General features: G+C 41.1%; 1 protein-coding gene across 1 annotated transcript in view; it reads right to left on the bottom strand.

Annotated features, from left to right (window-relative positions):
• Window positions 1–16930, bottom strand: part of PAXIP1 (PAX interacting protein 1) — a 28973-nt gene extending 12043 nt beyond the window's left edge. The window contains exons 1-7 of the mRNA XM_054171312.1: window positions 16759–16930; window positions 12335–12469; window positions 11114–11157; window positions 7686–7749; window positions 6857–6970; window positions 3578–4222; window positions 135–870 (exon numbers count right to left, since the gene is read on the bottom strand). Coding sequence (XP_054027287.1) covers window positions 135–870; window positions 3578–4222; window positions 6857–6970; window positions 7686–7749; window positions 11114–11157; window positions 12335–12469; window positions 16759–16845 — 1825 coding nt within the window. The 5' untranslated portion in view covers window positions 16846–16930. The remainder of the gene's footprint in view (window positions 1–134; window positions 871–3577; window positions 4223–6856; window positions 6971–7685; window positions 7750–11113; window positions 11158–12334; window positions 12470–16758) is intronic.
• Window positions 16931–17142: the final 212 nt, after the last annotated feature.

The raw sequence follows: 17142 nt of genomic DNA, 5'->3' as shown, positions 1-17142 counted from the left end.
TCTCTTTGCCTAGGAATGGTATTGCTAAGTCTTACAATCCCATCCTATAAACACTTTATTTTTTGATACTCTAACCCACATTATGTCATATCATTAGCCACTTTTTCCAAGAGCAGAAGGCAATAATTACTAACTCTCCACTGCTGGATCATGTCCATAAAGTGGCTGCTGTTGCAGTTGCTGCTGTTGCTGCTGGTGGTGTGGTGGCTGCTGGATGGCAACTTGATGCTGTAGTGCTTGAGGTGCCTGAGTTAAGTGCTGTGCTGCCTGATTCTGCATTTGCTGTTGCTGATGCTGTTGGTGTAATCGCTGTAAGTGCTGCTGCTGCAACTGCTGCTGCTGTAGCTGCTGCTGCTGATGTTGCAGCTGTTGTTGTTGCAGATTTTGTTGCTGTAACTGTTGCAACTGTTGCTGCTGTAGCTGCTGCTGCTGCAACTGGTGAAGTTGCTGTTGCAAAGCATGCTGCTGCTGGAATTGGAGCTGTTGCTGAGGACGGTGTAGCTGCTGTTGAGCGTGCAACTGCTGCTGTGGAAACTGAAGCTGCTGTTGTGCGAACTGGTGCTGCTGATGGACTTGCTGCTGTTGTTGTGAAAACTGATGAGGCTGCTGCTGTTGGAAAGACTGCTGGGAAATCTGGGGTTGCTGCTGCTGCTGCTGCTGCTGCTGCTGTTGGAGCTGCATAAGTTGTTGAGGTTGAAGGTGTAGAAGAGGATGGTGCTGTTGCTGCTGTGCTTGATGTGACTGCTGTAATAAATGTGTCTCTGGTGTTAGTTTCACTTGACTAAACAGCACCGCATTTGGATGTCCCTGTTGGCTATGATTTACTTGTTGTTCTAAACTTTTTGTAGGTGCTGAAAGTGATTGTAAGATCTAGAAAACAAAGATTAGTTTTGTGACCTTTTTTGTTGTCATTCAGTTTTAAAAATATTTAAAGAACTACTGGGAAAACACATTTCTCCTTATGCTTAAATGCACAGTAAACTAAACAAATAACTGGGAATAGCCAAAGGCAGGTGAGGAGCTGCACCTGGCTCCTGACATAAGGCAATGCACATTTTAGCAACATTTCAGATTGAAGCCTGTCCCTGTGACATTATTATCTCCAACAGCACCATGACTGTTAACACTATATTAATAATCACATTGATCAGCTGTAATATTGGCCCATTAAGTTCTAAGTTTAATTCCACAGCCTTATTTTCTGTAACTTAAAAATTGACAATAATGCCTCTACTAATTAGCTGCTTCAAACATGGGAACTTAACACAACCTGACTTTCTTTTGAAGCAAATGAGGAATATTTAGCTCTACTTTTTAAACTGAATCTCAAAATACAACTTAAGAGTTTCTAGGGGTAAAAATAAATAACCAATGCATACTTAAGAATAATAGATTTTAAGCTTATGTAGAATGCCGAGGTAATCTATGGTTTAATTTCATTTTTTGGTGTATAATTCACTATTAAAAGAAAAAATCATTTCAGTCTAAGCAGACTTGAGATAGAAAATGAGGTTTCAGCTAGAAAATGAGGTTTTAAAGCATCAGAAAAGGGAAAATTAGTCAAATTCCTAATAGATAAGGGCGAGTTCCTCATTAAAAATTGTAAGAAGCAATAGGAAACTCTAGACTTGCCATTCATAAAGTCTTTAAAGATGAAGTCTGCTTTAGTGAATCCTGCAAAGTTTCACCCACACTATTTCATCACATAGAGAGTAAACTTCAGTGATGTGTGTGTGCAAGACAGGAATCACAGCACATCACTAAAACACGAAGCCAGTTAACTGTATCTCTCTATGTCAATCAACTCAAGATGGCTCAAATGGTTTGGTTTATTTTACAATGCACTTCAAAATGTTTCATCTAAGTAATTTTGATGTTGGTAGAGCAGACATTTACAACCACAACTATCAATGCATCACCCATCACTAATGTCTAGATAGCACCACTGCATAAAAATTCAGTAACTAAAAATGACCAATAGAAAGAAAAAGTGTTCCTGTGGCTTAGTGTGAGGAGACATCTTCATGCCACTCTCCACATGAAGTCTCAGAGTCAAAACTGCAGAAGCTTCAGGATGCATTTAAAAATAAAAGGATACAACTTTCAGGAAAATCTTAAGGCTATATTCAGAAAGTAACTCTGTATCTGCAAAATGCCTTAATATCACAGATCTTGCCATTCAGCAGAAAACTGAGGTTCAAATGTAACATTAGCTTTCCAAACTGCGCACCAAGACACAAAATCCACCCACAACTGGTACCCAAGCAGGATATAAAGTACAATGTAACCTAGCTAGAGGGAAGCTGTAAGGAGATAGGTAGAATTGGCATTATTCCTCCCTGCAGGAAGCAGATTCACAATTCTAAATGCAAAGCTTTTCTCCACATGCTGCAGCTGGCACAATAACCTACACAGCAGCCTGACACGGCAGTTAAGAACAGTATTTGCACACCACAGTCAAGTCCCTGGTCTAAAAGACTTCTGAGTACAAAGTCTAGCCACAGCACAATTTTACATACAGAAAAATACTTCCACAGGGACACCAATAAAAAGTATTTGATACTACAGTGACTGGTTTGTGGAAGATGTGGTATTCAGACACGAAACCATCAGCCAACTTGCCACGACTGGCCAATGAACCGGGATGTTGGCAGTTCTAATCTGTTTTTACCCAGAAGTCTAAAGCGCTAAGAGGAATCCAAGATTCAGTTTGAAAATGAAGTCTGTGTTTCCAGTTCATATAGAGAAGTCAGACAACAAAACCCAGTATTTCTGAGAGAACTCTATCTTTTGTGTTCAGGTACCAGCTGCAAGCTTCAATATTATTCAGGCACCTTTAAAAGTTTTACCATCAAATGAACATCCAAATAAATGCACCAGTAAAAGATATGTCTAACATTTACCAGCACCTACTTTTCTCTGTTTCCTTCCCATGGACATGTACTAAGAATGCCAATGCTGCAAGTTATTTCAGTGCATGCTCACTCACATTTTAAATGTCTTCTGAAAATAAATTCAATACAAAACCTGCAATTATTCCAACTATACAAGTGGCATAAGTACTTGTAAGTTAGGACTTCTGCATCATAATCCTGACTATACTATATAACAACTTAATGATGCCCAGCAGAACAACACAGTATAGAGCTGAACCTACTGTGAGAACAATCAATTTCACAGTTTTATGTCTTTATAGCACAAACAATTCCCAGTGCTGAATAAAAAGCTTGAAGGGTATAAAATCAGGCTTCCTGATCTAGCCAAGTAATTCTAAACTACAATTATTATCTTTTTTTATCTTACCAAGAAATAAACACTGAAACTCTAAACCATGTTAAACACAGCTTTGCTCTTCCAAGCATTTTTTTTACCAAGGCATTCCCACTTCTGTGAACCTGTTAGGAATGAAGTTGCTTGTTAGGAGGTTAGTAATTTAACCGCAAGGTCTAAGTAACAGGAGGAACTTTTTACTCCTTGGTGTATTTAAAGAAAAATAAAAGGAAGGCTGAAGCTCCTGAATACAATAGGTTCCTAAGGGAAAGTCCAGTATCTTATAAATTAAAATCCCAACACTTACATGTGCTACATTTGATGGTCTATTAATCTGCTGAATATCAGCACTATTAGTAATATTCCTTAACGTCCGCACAGCTGGACTCCACGTAGCCATCATCTCCTGTCGCTCAGAACTTTGGGCACCTTGCACTGAAGCCATTAGATTGCCTCTCATATCCGGAGGCAAAATATTACCTGGCACTGGTGGGACATTGGCACATAAATTAATTAACCCAGAGTCTTTCCCTTGAGGCAACCTGCGCTTTGCAGCAGATGCCTGTGGGACTTCAGCCGGTGTCCAATTCAAATTCCTTTCCTGCTTTTCTGGAGAGGAATCGGAGGAATCATCGAACATCAGTTCCCCTTTTGCCTTTTCAGCAGTAGTAGATCTTGGTGAAAAAACTTGATCACCCAAAGGTGACCCTTCTCTGGAAGACACTGGGCTTGATAATTTTTCATCAGTACTAGCTTCATTTTGAGAATCTTGTTCTTCATTTTCTACTTCTTCCTCCTCTTCCTCCTCCTCCTCTTCCTCCTCTTCGTATATATTTAAACGAGGATGATAAGGAATCTCTTCTTTTTTAGTCTTATCAGCTATAGAATCCAGTACCCAGTCAGGTGTCACAATTTTAATGCTGTCCCGTTTGCATGCACATTCATATTTTTCCTGGGGAAATAGGGAAAAAAATGTATGTATTTTACTTAAAGAAAGAAAATCCCAACTAACGTCTTTGAAGGCAGGGCATAACCACAAGTTGCAAGGGATTAAAACAAACTCCTCCACAAGGAGAACATAAAAGACTCAGAAGGCACAACTGCAGCAGAGGAAGTCTTCACTTGCAAATACACCACTACCCAAATTCAATCACCAAAGGTATAGCAAATCATGAAACCTGGTTCTGAAAAAGCTAACTCCAGTAGCTCAAACATCACAGTCAATACTAAGATAGAGCTGATGTGAGTCTAAACACAGTTTATGCTTTCATTTTCTCCACTGCAAGAAGTTAAAAAGAAAAACAACAAACCAACCTAATGTGAAAAAGCCATTTAGGGAAAAATCAGAACTTCATAAATACAGTAGAAACAAGTATTTACAAGGTGATCACTGCAAAAATGCACTCCAACACAAATCAGAAAGCAGTTCAGTATTTTCCATACACCATAGAAGCTGCAAACTGTCACACTGCCCTCAACTTGGGAGCTACACTTCTGTCCAAATACAAGCTAACTTCATTTCAGTGAGAATTTAGGATGCTGACAAAGTAGAAAACTTTATCACTCTCTCCTTCCTTATTATTTCATCATTTGAATGAAATGAATACAAATGGTAAACCTTCACTGTTTCCCTTCCTAGGAAGGAGACACAGAATCAGTGCTTCATTTATTCAAACATCCTCTTTCATGGAAAGCCCTCACAAACACCAAGACTGTGGGACAAAAAAAACCACCCAAAATTACTTTCTTTTAAAGATTTGAAACTAATTTCAGGATCCAATATTTAAAAGCGACTGAACTGAGATTTTCTTTGCATGTCAAACAATATAAATTAGCAACCAGCACATTCAGAGGAAATGAATTTAATTTAATGATCCTCCAGAGTTATTTCCTACAATGAAACTGTCATTCACAGGCAATAAAGAGATTACAGATGAAACTCAGTTTATTTGTAGATATGAGGTTTTCATTCTTTCTTTGTGGTGAGAATTATTAAGGATCTTGTTTTATCACCTTCTGTCTAGTCGAAGCAATCGTTTAAGTTCTCACTAGTGTCAAAGCTGTTCTCATTACACAGTGCTGGAGGTTCCCTTGCAGTAGTGTGTCACACAAGCAGGATTAGAAGCATTTTAAGCAATCATTTCATAAACCTGCTCCCACGAAATGATGGCACCATACACAGAAATTTCATCCTACAGATATGAAATGCTAATGCAGTTTTAAACAACAGTGATGGAAGTGTGCTTGTGTTGTTAAATGACACAAAAAAAACCCACCCACAAAAACTGCTCCATCCACCACATTAGGAACAAGCATCCAAGCAATCATTCTTAAGTGAGCTTCATTTGTTTAAGGCATTTTCAGTCTCTAAACAAACACACTAAATCAATTACAAACATATTTCTCCTTCAGGAAGAGGAGTACCTAAACATTTCGTGCATTTTCAGTGAATTATTATAACCAAAGCATTCCTAGCATTATGGTAGGGGAGGCTATTCTGATGTGCTCAAATGCTGCCTTTAGTCAGCTCCCTGATGCTTCTGGTTTTCCATTTGCACAATTACAGCAACATTTGACTTCCTCTACAGACAAAAGATGTCAAATGATGATACTAAATTAGGAGGAGCTGTGGACCTCCCATTAGGGCAGAAAGGCCTTACAAGAGAAATTTGGATGGAGCAGAGAGTTGGGCAATTTCCAGCTTCCTCAAGAGGGGCAGCAGAGGTGGGAGGTGCCAGTGATAGGACATGAGGAAATGGAATGAGGCTGCGTCAGGGGAAGTTCAGACTGGACATTAGGAAAAGGTTTTTTGCTGAGAGGGTGGTCAGTCACTGAAGCAGATGCCCTAAGGAAGTGGTCATGGCATCAAGCCTGTCAGAGTTCAAGGTGTCTGGACAACTATCTTAGTCATATGGTTTAGTTTTAGGTAGTCCTGTGAGGAGCAGGGAGTTGAACTCGATGATCCTTACGGGTCCTTTCCAACTCAAGATGCACTGTGATGGAAGTGAAGCAGGGCTCATTTATCAGCAGTTGGACAGGAATGCTGTGCTATTTTGTTCTACCATCTCCAAGAATAACAAGTTGAAGGATCTTGAGAGTTTGTTGTGTTTGGTTTTTTTTTTTATGGGTGGAAAACAAAACCAAAAGAAACCCCAAACCTGTACCTCCATCTGCTATTTCTTTCTCCCTCATAACATCAAAGGGCATTTTGCACAAATTTTCAAGGTTGTTCTTCATTTTCCCCTGCTGATTCTGCATCTATTGATTTACTAATCCCAAGCACTAATGATTAAGACATGTCAAGATTAGGTAAAGATGAACTGAATAGAGAATAGAACACTTTATTCAACCAGAAATACAAATACTGATATGAAATTGGACATCTTTTGAATTCACCAGGCTTAAAGTCACGCAGAAAACAAAGAGGAAATGAATAGCTGCAATGCATAAATCATGTTGAATTTAGCTGTTCAAGACTAACAAACAGCCTTAAGAATCCTAACTTCAGGGAAGTGGAGACCTTTGGATTATTCAAAAGCAAATGAGAGCTACAACAAGAAGAATGGTACATATAATAAACTCTTACCCCCTTTGGCTCAGGCACAATCAAATGAGTACACTTATTATTGAGGCTCAGCCGGCAATTCCCTCCATAAAATGTAATCAAAGCCCACAGTGTATTTCGGTCCTCAGATGAAACCTAAAGGAAAGGTAAATAAGCCTTTTAGTTCTATGCAACCAGCTGCCTCCTGCTGGAAGAATTTTAGTGCAATACACCATTTACAAGTCTGGCTAATGTATTACCTATCACTTTTAAATCCCAAACTAGCATGGAAGTTACCAAGAAGAGAGAGAGTGACAAAGAGACAGGAAAAATAAAAAAAATACAGAATTCAATACAGAGAAAGAGAAAATATTTTTCACTCCTGTAAAATTCAACACTAATACACAAGAGAAAAAAGCTAGTGATCAAGCAAACAAGAATTGTTTATCTTAGGCAACCTGTTTAAACTCATTAAACAGAATTTTAACAAATAGACCAAATTAATTGCCTGTGCAAATACCTGAAGTGTTTGTTTCTAACAATTCGTCTCACAGCACTGTCCCCTTTCCCTGCCAAGAAAGCCACATGTAGCTAAGCCATTATCATCCAAAATTAGCAACAGGATTACAGGAATAATTTCTAAAAAGTCTAAAGCACATACATGCACAAGTTCCATTAGCACCTCAGCCCTGAGGCTATTCTGCCTGTGCACACACTCCCTGGTCAAAGATCTACAGAGCTGGCTACGGACAAAAGCTACTGAAATACCACCACCTTTCCAATTACACCAGAAAAACTGGTATCTCTCCTCAAGACAACAAAGCATCACACACACATATTGTACACTGGAGTAACGTGGTTCACTTCTTACCTGAGAAAGACAGGCAGTGACTCCAAAAAAGATCTGACACGATTCTGGAGAAAAGCCATTTACACTGGAAAGCAGGTGTCAAGGATGCAAAATAACTTCAATAAACTTTCCTGAGGAACTTCAGAAGGACATTAAATAGTGTGCATAGTATTTCTCAGTTATTATCAAGTATCTGACCATTCAAAAATCTCTGGTAGCAATGGGTATGTTTCAGGTGCACAAATGAGACAGAAAAATGAAAGAGCAAGTGAAAGAGAAGCAAGAATTTTCACAGGCCTAGTAAAAGCAACTTGTAAGAGGCACCTGAAGAACCAGAATTCATGTGTTTAAGTTAAGAGGACACATCCTAAAATCCTTTAAAGGCTTTAAATAAAAGAAAGAAGTAATTTGTTCTCTCTATTAGAGTGGCTCAGACAAATCAAAACAAGGTTATGGGGATAAACTCTTAACACAATAGTGAAGCACTCAGTAACTCTACTATGGGAGGAGTCTTGTGAAACAGGAGAGAGAATGGCTTAACAGAAGTGACCTGGGAATGACAGACCAACCTCTGTAACTTCCCTTCCTTTTCTACACTCCCATACAATTTTGTGTTTAAGGTACATGCCCATCTAGTTGAAAAAATGACAACAGAAGCATCCTGCATTATGTTAAAAGTGCACAGGGATTTTTGAAATGAAACATTTTTTCCCCATGCTGTTGAGAGATGCAAGAGCAAGTTTTGAGCTGAGACAACACACAACAAGCTGATAACAAAGCCCAGAGCACTTTAAAACTTAAGAATAGACTACTGCCATTATCCAGAATACTCTGAGAAGTTCAATTCTGATGAACATCCTAAATTTCACTGCGTGGTGCTAAGTATCTCAGCCAGGGTAGAGAAACAGTACTGGATCTTTCCAAAGTGTACACTTGTTTACTCCCTGTCTTAACATCTGCTCCTAGCACATAAAGCAGCAACAGCTCAGCATTTAACTTTCAAAAGGTCCATCAGTCTCATTGCAGCTGGCACTCTCCAAAGAACAGAAGTGAAACAGACCCTCTCAAAACAGTTACAAGCAGAACAACAATATTCCAAGTAGGTCTGGAAAACAAAAAAAAAAATGGAATGCAACAGAGCTCTGACCCTCTTTCATCTGTGTAAGACCATGCAAAAAGAAACTTTCCACATGCTTGCTTGTGTTGCTATCAAGAGACTTAAAACAGTAACCACCCTTACAACACTGTAACTGAGGTTTTCACACACTAACAATCCTTTCTTTGCTTAACCACTTTGAGTATTACACCTCCAAATTCAAACATAAACAAAAGACAAAAATGTAGAATCTCAAATCTCTAGCTAAACAGGGCCTAAAGCAAATCAATTGGAAAAAGAAAGCTATTCATATTAACTCCTGTGTTCTTTTCATTAGGGTAGTACCTAAAACCCTAATGAAAGGCCAGATGCTACAGCACTACAAGTTGTAAAGAGACTGACAGTTAAGACTTAATGACCCATTTTAGTGAGCAGACTAAGGCTAAGAATGAAATCTAAACCCATCAGGTTCTGAGGACATGAACTGCTAGAAAGAATAAAGTCAGAGGTCCAAGGACACATTTATTGCTGATAGGTCTACAAAACTTCCTTCCTACACTGAATTCAAGAACATGATACTATTGGGACATAGCCTATTCACTTTGCCATTCCTATATATCCACAAAAAAGACCTCCTCTGCAGTAGCCACTGAGGGCTACAATCACACATTTATTGCTACAATTTAGTTATGGACTGCATCACCACTCAGTGGGGTTTACCTGTTGATTTCTCTTCTGGGTATCTAACAACACAGGCTCTTAGAATACCCTTTTAAAAACTCCTGGTTTCAGACACAAGGCCAATTTTTCTAACAGCACAGCTTCTCCATGGGAAAGACCAACACTAATGATACCATGCCAGATTACTTAACGCCTGAAAATGTCTCTATTTCCAAGCTATTTTTTCAACCAGTCCTCAGCCACAAGAAGGTAGTTTACAGAGATATGCCATAAGCAACTATACAGTCCCATCCTGATGATAAAAGGATAACAAACACACTTATTTTTTCAGATGCAAAAGAGAAAAATCACCAGTCTGGATCAATTCATCATAATCAATGTATTTTTAATACAGGGATAACTCTGCTAATTTGGGTTTTGCCATGTAATGTTCAGTGCATTTTTTTCCACTTGGAAGCCAAGTCATTTATGGAAAAATCTTTCTTCTGCTTCAGTAGTTAAGACTATCCATGGCTGGCAAGCGTTTCACACTACTGCTGAATCCTACTGACATGTTGATTATCGTGATCAAAGCACCTGCAAGGATCTCAGGATAACATTTTGCCTGGTAATTCAATGCTTTCCCTTCCTACAGCTCACCCCCTGTGCAGAATTCTCTAGGTGTAGCAGAGAATATACAAACAATTTCCAAAACAGTTGAGACCCAGCTAGATGCAAAGGCACATAGCTTGAAATACTAGGTATAAAACATGAATTCTCAATCACTGAAGCACATTAAGACCTGAATTTCTAATACGAACACCTGGATTCTTGCATCTACCACCTCTTGTTTTCCATTATAGACATGACCACCTGCTAATCTCATTCCAAAATAAGATCCCATGCCTGACAGCATACCTCCCTACTCCTGGCATTGTTTGTTGCAACCACTGTACAGAAATGTACTGCTTCAGCTTTTCCTTACAATCTTTATTGTGAATGGTCTGAGAAAAACATGCCTGATTTTTCTTCTGTAGTACCAGGCATTGTCACCATGCCTCTTGTCAAAAACAACAACAAAAAAAGGAAGAAAAAGAGGAGAACATCAAGATAAAAAGTAAATAGCTGACAAGAAGAATAAACAATACCCCATCCATATGCAATAATATGTGCCCTAAACAAGTTAGGAAACACAGATCCAGCCAAACATGAACAAGCATCTACCAAAGGCAAAGACAGACTACTCCAGAAATGGGAATACTGAAACTGTTTGTAAAGTGTCACTTACTGTGACTCACACTGTTGATAAGAATTATTGCATATTTAACCCTTAATTCTGCCTCTAGAAAAGGCAGAATAGGCCTCTGTACTCTGAACCACCATTTGCCCCCTTACTTCAGTGTTTCTCCTGAATCCTGACACGTAATTATCAACTTCCAGCTAAAATGTTTTAAGTCCATTTGATGATGGTTTTCTTACAAGTGTCTATTAGGCATCCAAAACAGCCAGAGGGAGAGGAAAAATCAAGTAAAACAAAGAAGCTCCAAGCACACTGCAATCTTGGCAGGCAAAACACATTCTATCACTTTAAAAATTTAAGCTGCACATACTTGAAACAGTCTTTAATCCCTCTGTGGTACCTATTTTAACACATTTCCAATAGAACTGATTCAAATTTGAACTTAAAGGATACGGCAAAAGAGCTCCACAGCGAACAGACAAGATCACCCAGGAAGGCTGAAAAATAAAAACCACAAGAGATTAAAAACCTTGGTCTGCCTGTATGAAATATAAACTACCTACCCAGTTCAGACTACAGCTAGTTTCAATATGTATCTCCCAGCTTTGAAAGCTTAAGTGTTTCACAGTCATGGTATTCAGGCCTTTACAAAAAAAGATTGTTCTGATTCATTTGTAAGAGGTAATATGAAAAGTGCTCAAAGGCTGTGCACAATATGGGAGTAAGACTGCTTTCCCTTGTCCTTTTACTGTGGCAGGAAAACCATTTACAGTATTTATTCATGGGTCTGGTTATTCTTTTTGTATTTTTCCCTGCACTAAAAGCAATTAAAAAAACCAACAAAACCCCAAACAAAACAACAAAAGAAACAGCACACACACACAAGGAAAAACCAAACTAAAACCCTCAAACTTGGGTACTCATGACTTGCAGAGTGACAAATTCATGCTTTCAAACATGAAACCCAGAGTCTTTTAATGGCAAAATACCTCAATGTTGCAATTTAGTAACAAAATACTGGTAATTCCAACAAGAGTAAGAAAACAGAAACCAAAACAGAACAAAAAAATAACAAACAAAAACCCCTCCATAGCAGAAACCAAAACCATAAAGAAATGACAAAAAAATCCAACCAAACCACACATAAAAAAACCTAAATCATGACCAAAAAAACCCCCACACCCCTATCTTGAAAAACTAAAATCAAGAGAGGGAAAAAAAAATCTCTTTTCCTGCAAGTTCCTACTGCTCAAAATTAGCACACTACACATATGCATAACTGGCAAAATAATTTTGCATCTTGTCAATTTTATGTGATTAAAAAAAATCCCTCAGCAGTTTACTGCTTATTGTAAATTGTTTTCCATTGCCAGAAGCTTCTAAGAACCTTCTCATCACAAACAGTTCTAAAGTACAGCTAAAAGGACACTGTATCTGGAGGAAGAATCTGGGGAAAAAAAGTAAAATAAAGATGCCAAATCACACAGAGCAAGTAGAGAATAAAGAGAACAGAGCTGTGACAGAAGTCTGTCAGTCAGAATAAAAGTTTGTGTAACAAGAAAGTATTATTGAAGATGTGTTTCACTTAGTCATTGTCTAAACATGAATATTTTCTGTTGTAATAATGAAGTATCCAGGCCAGAACTTTTAACCATCTCTGGAGGAGCCATTCACCTTTACAACAGGGAGATCAAAAACTTCACGAGATTCTCCAACTTCTGGGTTGTCTCCATCTTCTGAAATAATATGTGAGGCCAGTGCATTGTAAGAGACTTCCTTTGCTTTTCCAGCTTTCAGAAGTTGGATAACCTAAACCCAAAACAGAACAAGGAGAAGTCAACTATTTGTAGCATGTTTTATTTGAGAAAAGCATTAATGCAAGAATACACTAACACAAGACAAATCCATACAACTTTCACTCTTGCTTGTCCTCCTGTAAGTGGCTAGCACTCCTTCTGAAGTTGCCAAATGCAGTCATTTAAAACTGGGCTTCCAATGCTTTACACTTCCACCACATTTGAATCATTCGTGTTGAAGATTTAATTTCCAAAATAATTCAGGCTGAGGCAGAAATCTGGAAAATGTAGAAGTTTTTCCCCAAACATTTATCCTTCAAGAAACATTTCCAAGTAATTTTTCTCTCAGGCAGGGTTGCAGAACCCTTCTTCTCAGTGTTTGGTTTAGCATATGGCAGCTTTGGAAGTGTTTGAGTCTACCTTAAAAGAAAAGCTTGAAGTTTAGAAAAGGTAACATCATAACAGTACATTATGATGTCTTCAGTAGGGATTCTACCAGATTTGGCTAGCTTTTACTTGGATAAAGGAAAAAAAAAATAAATGTTTATTTAACAGCTAAGGAAAGAATTCCACCTTCAGCAAACACATTTGATTCTAGTATTTCTAGATCAAATCAATACACCTCATCCCACAGCACGAAAGTAACCTCGAAGAAGCCGTTCAGCTGCTCCAAAACAGTGCTGCCAGACAGGAAAAATGAGGAGAAAACCCATCTAATACCCACTTGGTAAGAGAAGGATTTGCAAGCAAAAAAAATTTAAATAAATAAAATTGAAAGAACTGTCTGGAGAAGGGAAAACATTAAGAGTGGACACATTGGGAAAAGAAATGACGGAGGACTCATTTATCTCACATCAGCTTCAAAACTCCTCTCAGAACACATGACTTCTTTGGTTTAAGCAGTGCCTGGACTGAAAAGTATTATTGGCACAACTAATGAATTTCACTCATACTAGTATCAACCATATCAACCAGTCCCACCTGGGGTGAGGGAAAGGTGGTTCTGTTTAGAGGACACAGTCTCAGGCTGCGCCAGGGGAGGTTTAGGCTGGAGGTTAGAAGGAAGTTTTACACAGAGAGAGTGATTGCCCATTGGAATGGGCTGCCTGAGGAGCTGCTGGAGTCAGCATCACTGGAGCTGTTCAGGAGGAGACTTGACAGGGTGCTTGGTTGCATGGTTTAGTTGATTAGGTGGTGTTGGATGATAGGTTGGACACGATCTTGAAGGTCTCTTCCAACCTGGTCTGGTCTATTCTATTCTATTCTATTCTATTCTATTCTATGTACTTGTACCTATGAAATAAAAGTGCTGGAAAGCCCCAGTATGATCCTTGCAAAAATGCTGTATTTTAGCTGCTAGCGTGTATCCAGCATGGGAAATTTCCCTTTCAGGGGCACATACATTTTATCTTTTCCTCTCCCACGATAATCTCTGATGAAAGAAACAAGAGGAATACTTCAAAACTATGAAGTAAGACAATGGGCATATATAAAAAAAAAAAAAAAAACAACCAAATAATAGTAAACCAAGAGATAAGGAGAAACCAAATATCCGGCTCCAAGTCTTTATGCTGCACTGCATTACTTTTTATCTCTCGCTGTATGAAACACTGATATTTAACTGGTGTTACCAGAGCATGATGGTTTGAGTTTACATCCTTTAGGAAAGCAGAAAAAGCATTTATTAAAAAAAAAATAATAATAGCTGACATCTACTCCTCAACCCTTCTAAGATGTGAGCAGCCAAGTGCACATCCCAATGGAATGGATTTGAAGTTGAGTGCCAGCAACCTAATTCTCCCTTGTTTGCCAAAGAACATCTAGGCACAATTCCAGGCTTTTGTTTCCCTTCTAGCTTGGGATGCATATGTTTTAATAGGTAGTGAGTACACAGTTATTCACCTGAATATATAAATACATTACTATTTTCCCCTTTTCTCTTGGATTTGTTTTGATTAGTGCTCAGTTGTGCTAGGCCTGTTTTAATATTTATTAAGATAACTGGTTTTCCATTAAGCCATCTGGAAATTTAAGCTGATCAAACTGTGTTCCTCCCCCAAAGGAGGAAGAAACTTCACAATCAAGCTAGCACCTGCTTGTATACACACAAAAAAGGGGAAAAAAAGTATCTGTAATTGTTATATTCATAATGGAACAACATTTAAGAATTGCTTTTAAAAGCTATTTGTGGAGTTCAGTTTAGAATCTCTGCTTTCTGCCTCAGTTCAAAACACATCTGGTAAATACTCCTCCTGTTACTTTTGCTTCAATGGTACCACAGAGAGTTCCTGCAGACAGGGGGACAAAGGCACCCACCAAGAGCTGTCCCAAGCTCAGCACAACATGCTTCCTTGCACTGAATCAGATCTACAACCCAGGCAGGACTCTGCCCTCTCTGGTGTCCCACACTCACAAGAGCTCACCAGTACAGGCACTAGCACAGATAGGAGCAAGCTCTGGCCTCCATGTAACACTGTGCCAGGTTAGCAAGACATTTCAGAAACCAGAGCACCAAGGGGGACAGTGTTTAAACAGGCCACCTGGCCGCAGAAACTCTTATCCACAGGACTTCTCAAATTTAGGCACCACTCATGATGAGGCTCTGGCTAAACAGCTCCCTGCAGAACCTGACCATGGAAGCCATGCAGGCAGTTCTGTACAGTGTCATGCCTGACCTTATCAACTCTACCAGAGCCACCTTTGGCCTCTGCCTGCAACCCAGAGGAGCCATCCACAAACAGCAAATTTAGTGTACCTAATTTAGAGCAGATCAAAGCCTTAAGATAACGACACTAACTGCTAAGAAGAATAAACCTTAATATAAGAAGAAGTAGCTTAGAAGAATGCTTGTTTACCCACTGTATGGGAACACTGCTGATTGTCTTGCTGTGTCAATACAGAATTAACTACATGCCTTTTGGGATGTGATCTGTACGACAAATGATATACAAGAGTCCTACGGGTTATTTGCACTCAGCTTCATACACACAATAATATTACTGATGTAGTGGGATATGTTTTTTAGTACACAAGTTGTTACTTGAGCTCCACGACACTGTCAAAAATTTTTAAGTCTGAAGACCTTGCATTTTTTTCCCTTCTCTTTTAACTATGCTGCCAAACTGTATTTCTTTTAGCATAGAATCCTCTTCCCATGAATAAAATCCATTTCAACAGGTCAGTGCCTGCACCTCAAGTTCAGTTTAAAGGGATACAAGGCTCAGTGAATACCAGGACATGCTACTGAAGGAAGCTAGCGCTGGTCGAAGGCTCAACCTCAACAACTACCAAAGAAGCAGACTTTATTTTTGTGAAACACGTAGTGAGTGATCCCTTTGCAGGGAGGTGATGTCCCAAAGCTAGATGTTGTACACTTTGAACGCCTTTCTAAGTGAACATGCCACAGAAACTTTTTGTTAACCACCTTCACCCAACATGACTGGGTGTTACTAACTGTAAGACCAATTCCATCATCCAGGGTATTGCCCTAGGCCATAACAGGCCAACTTTGTCATCCAGGTATTGCCCTAGGCCAGACGGCTGGATGGGCACCTTCTGCTCCGTGCCTCCTCTGGATGCGGTCAGGGAGATGACACCTTCACCGCATCAGCACCCCTGTGCACCCAAAGGGGCCGAAAGGTCCTGGGTCAGTGTCCACCCTGTGGGGCGCACACATAGGCGGGTGGGGAGCGGGCCCCACGTCCCCACACGGAGCGAGGGCGACCCCGCCAAGCCTTCCTTCTCGAACCCCCCCCCCCCCCCCCCGGTAGAGAGCGGCCTGTCACCGTCCTGAATCCGGATACAGGGGCGGGGACGGGAGGGGCTGTGTCTGGCACGGCGGGACACCGAGGGCGGGAAGGCCGGCGGGGGGTGCAGAACACGGCCCTGCTGAGCGCCCTGCAGCCGGGGCAGCGGAGCTACAGGCAGAAAACGCTGCCCGCCCGGCCCGGTCTGGAACAGGAAGTCCCTTCGCCCGCCCCTCCTCCGCTCAGGCGCCTACGGGGCCTGCGCGCCGGGGCCGCTGGCTCCCATGGCGGGTGGCAGTGCGCTGGCCGCGGACGTTACCGGCCGTTACCCTGCACCCACCCACACCCCCTCGAAGCGCGCGATGCCCACCCCCCACCACGCGCGTTCCCAGGAAGGCGGCAGGGCGCGTGCTGCCAAACGGCGCGTGAGGCTCGAGCCCGCGCGGGAATTGCTAGGGTGGGGGGAAGCTGGACGATCCCACAGTGCACCCCGCCTGGGGAAGGGGGAGGCAAGAATAAGCAGAGGGAAGGGGCGAAGGGAAGGGTGACCCGGTACCTTGGGGTCGATGTCTCCCACCACGAAAAACTTGACATCTTTGAACATATCCTCCGGGACTTTCAGCTCCTCCTCGTCCGCCGACATGATCCCAGCCGCCAGAGCCGCGGGCCCCCCCCGCGCCCCCTCCCCGTGATCCCCGCGCTTACTGTAGAAAGCAGCCGGGGCCCGGGTCTCCCGTCCCCTCCCCCCGCCAAGCCGCCGAACCGCGCGAGCAAGGCGCGCGCTGCGGGACACACCATTCCCCGCCGGGACGCAGGGGGGGTGTAGGGGGGTGGGGAGAGCCGCTCGCACAAAGCAGCCCCCCCCGCCCTATCAGCCACCTCCGCTGCCGCAGGACAGTATCAGGTCCTGATCTACAGGCGCTGTCTCTGCTCCTCCCCT

The sequence above is a fragment of the Dryobates pubescens genome, chromosome 21, assembly GCF_014839835.1.
Source record: "Dryobates pubescens isolate bDryPub1 chromosome 21, bDryPub1.pri, whole genome shotgun sequence".
In the NCBI taxonomy this organism is placed as follows: Eukaryota; Metazoa; Chordata; class Aves; order Piciformes; family Picidae; genus Dryobates; species Dryobates pubescens.
This window is presented reverse-complemented; position numbering and strand designations above follow the sequence as displayed.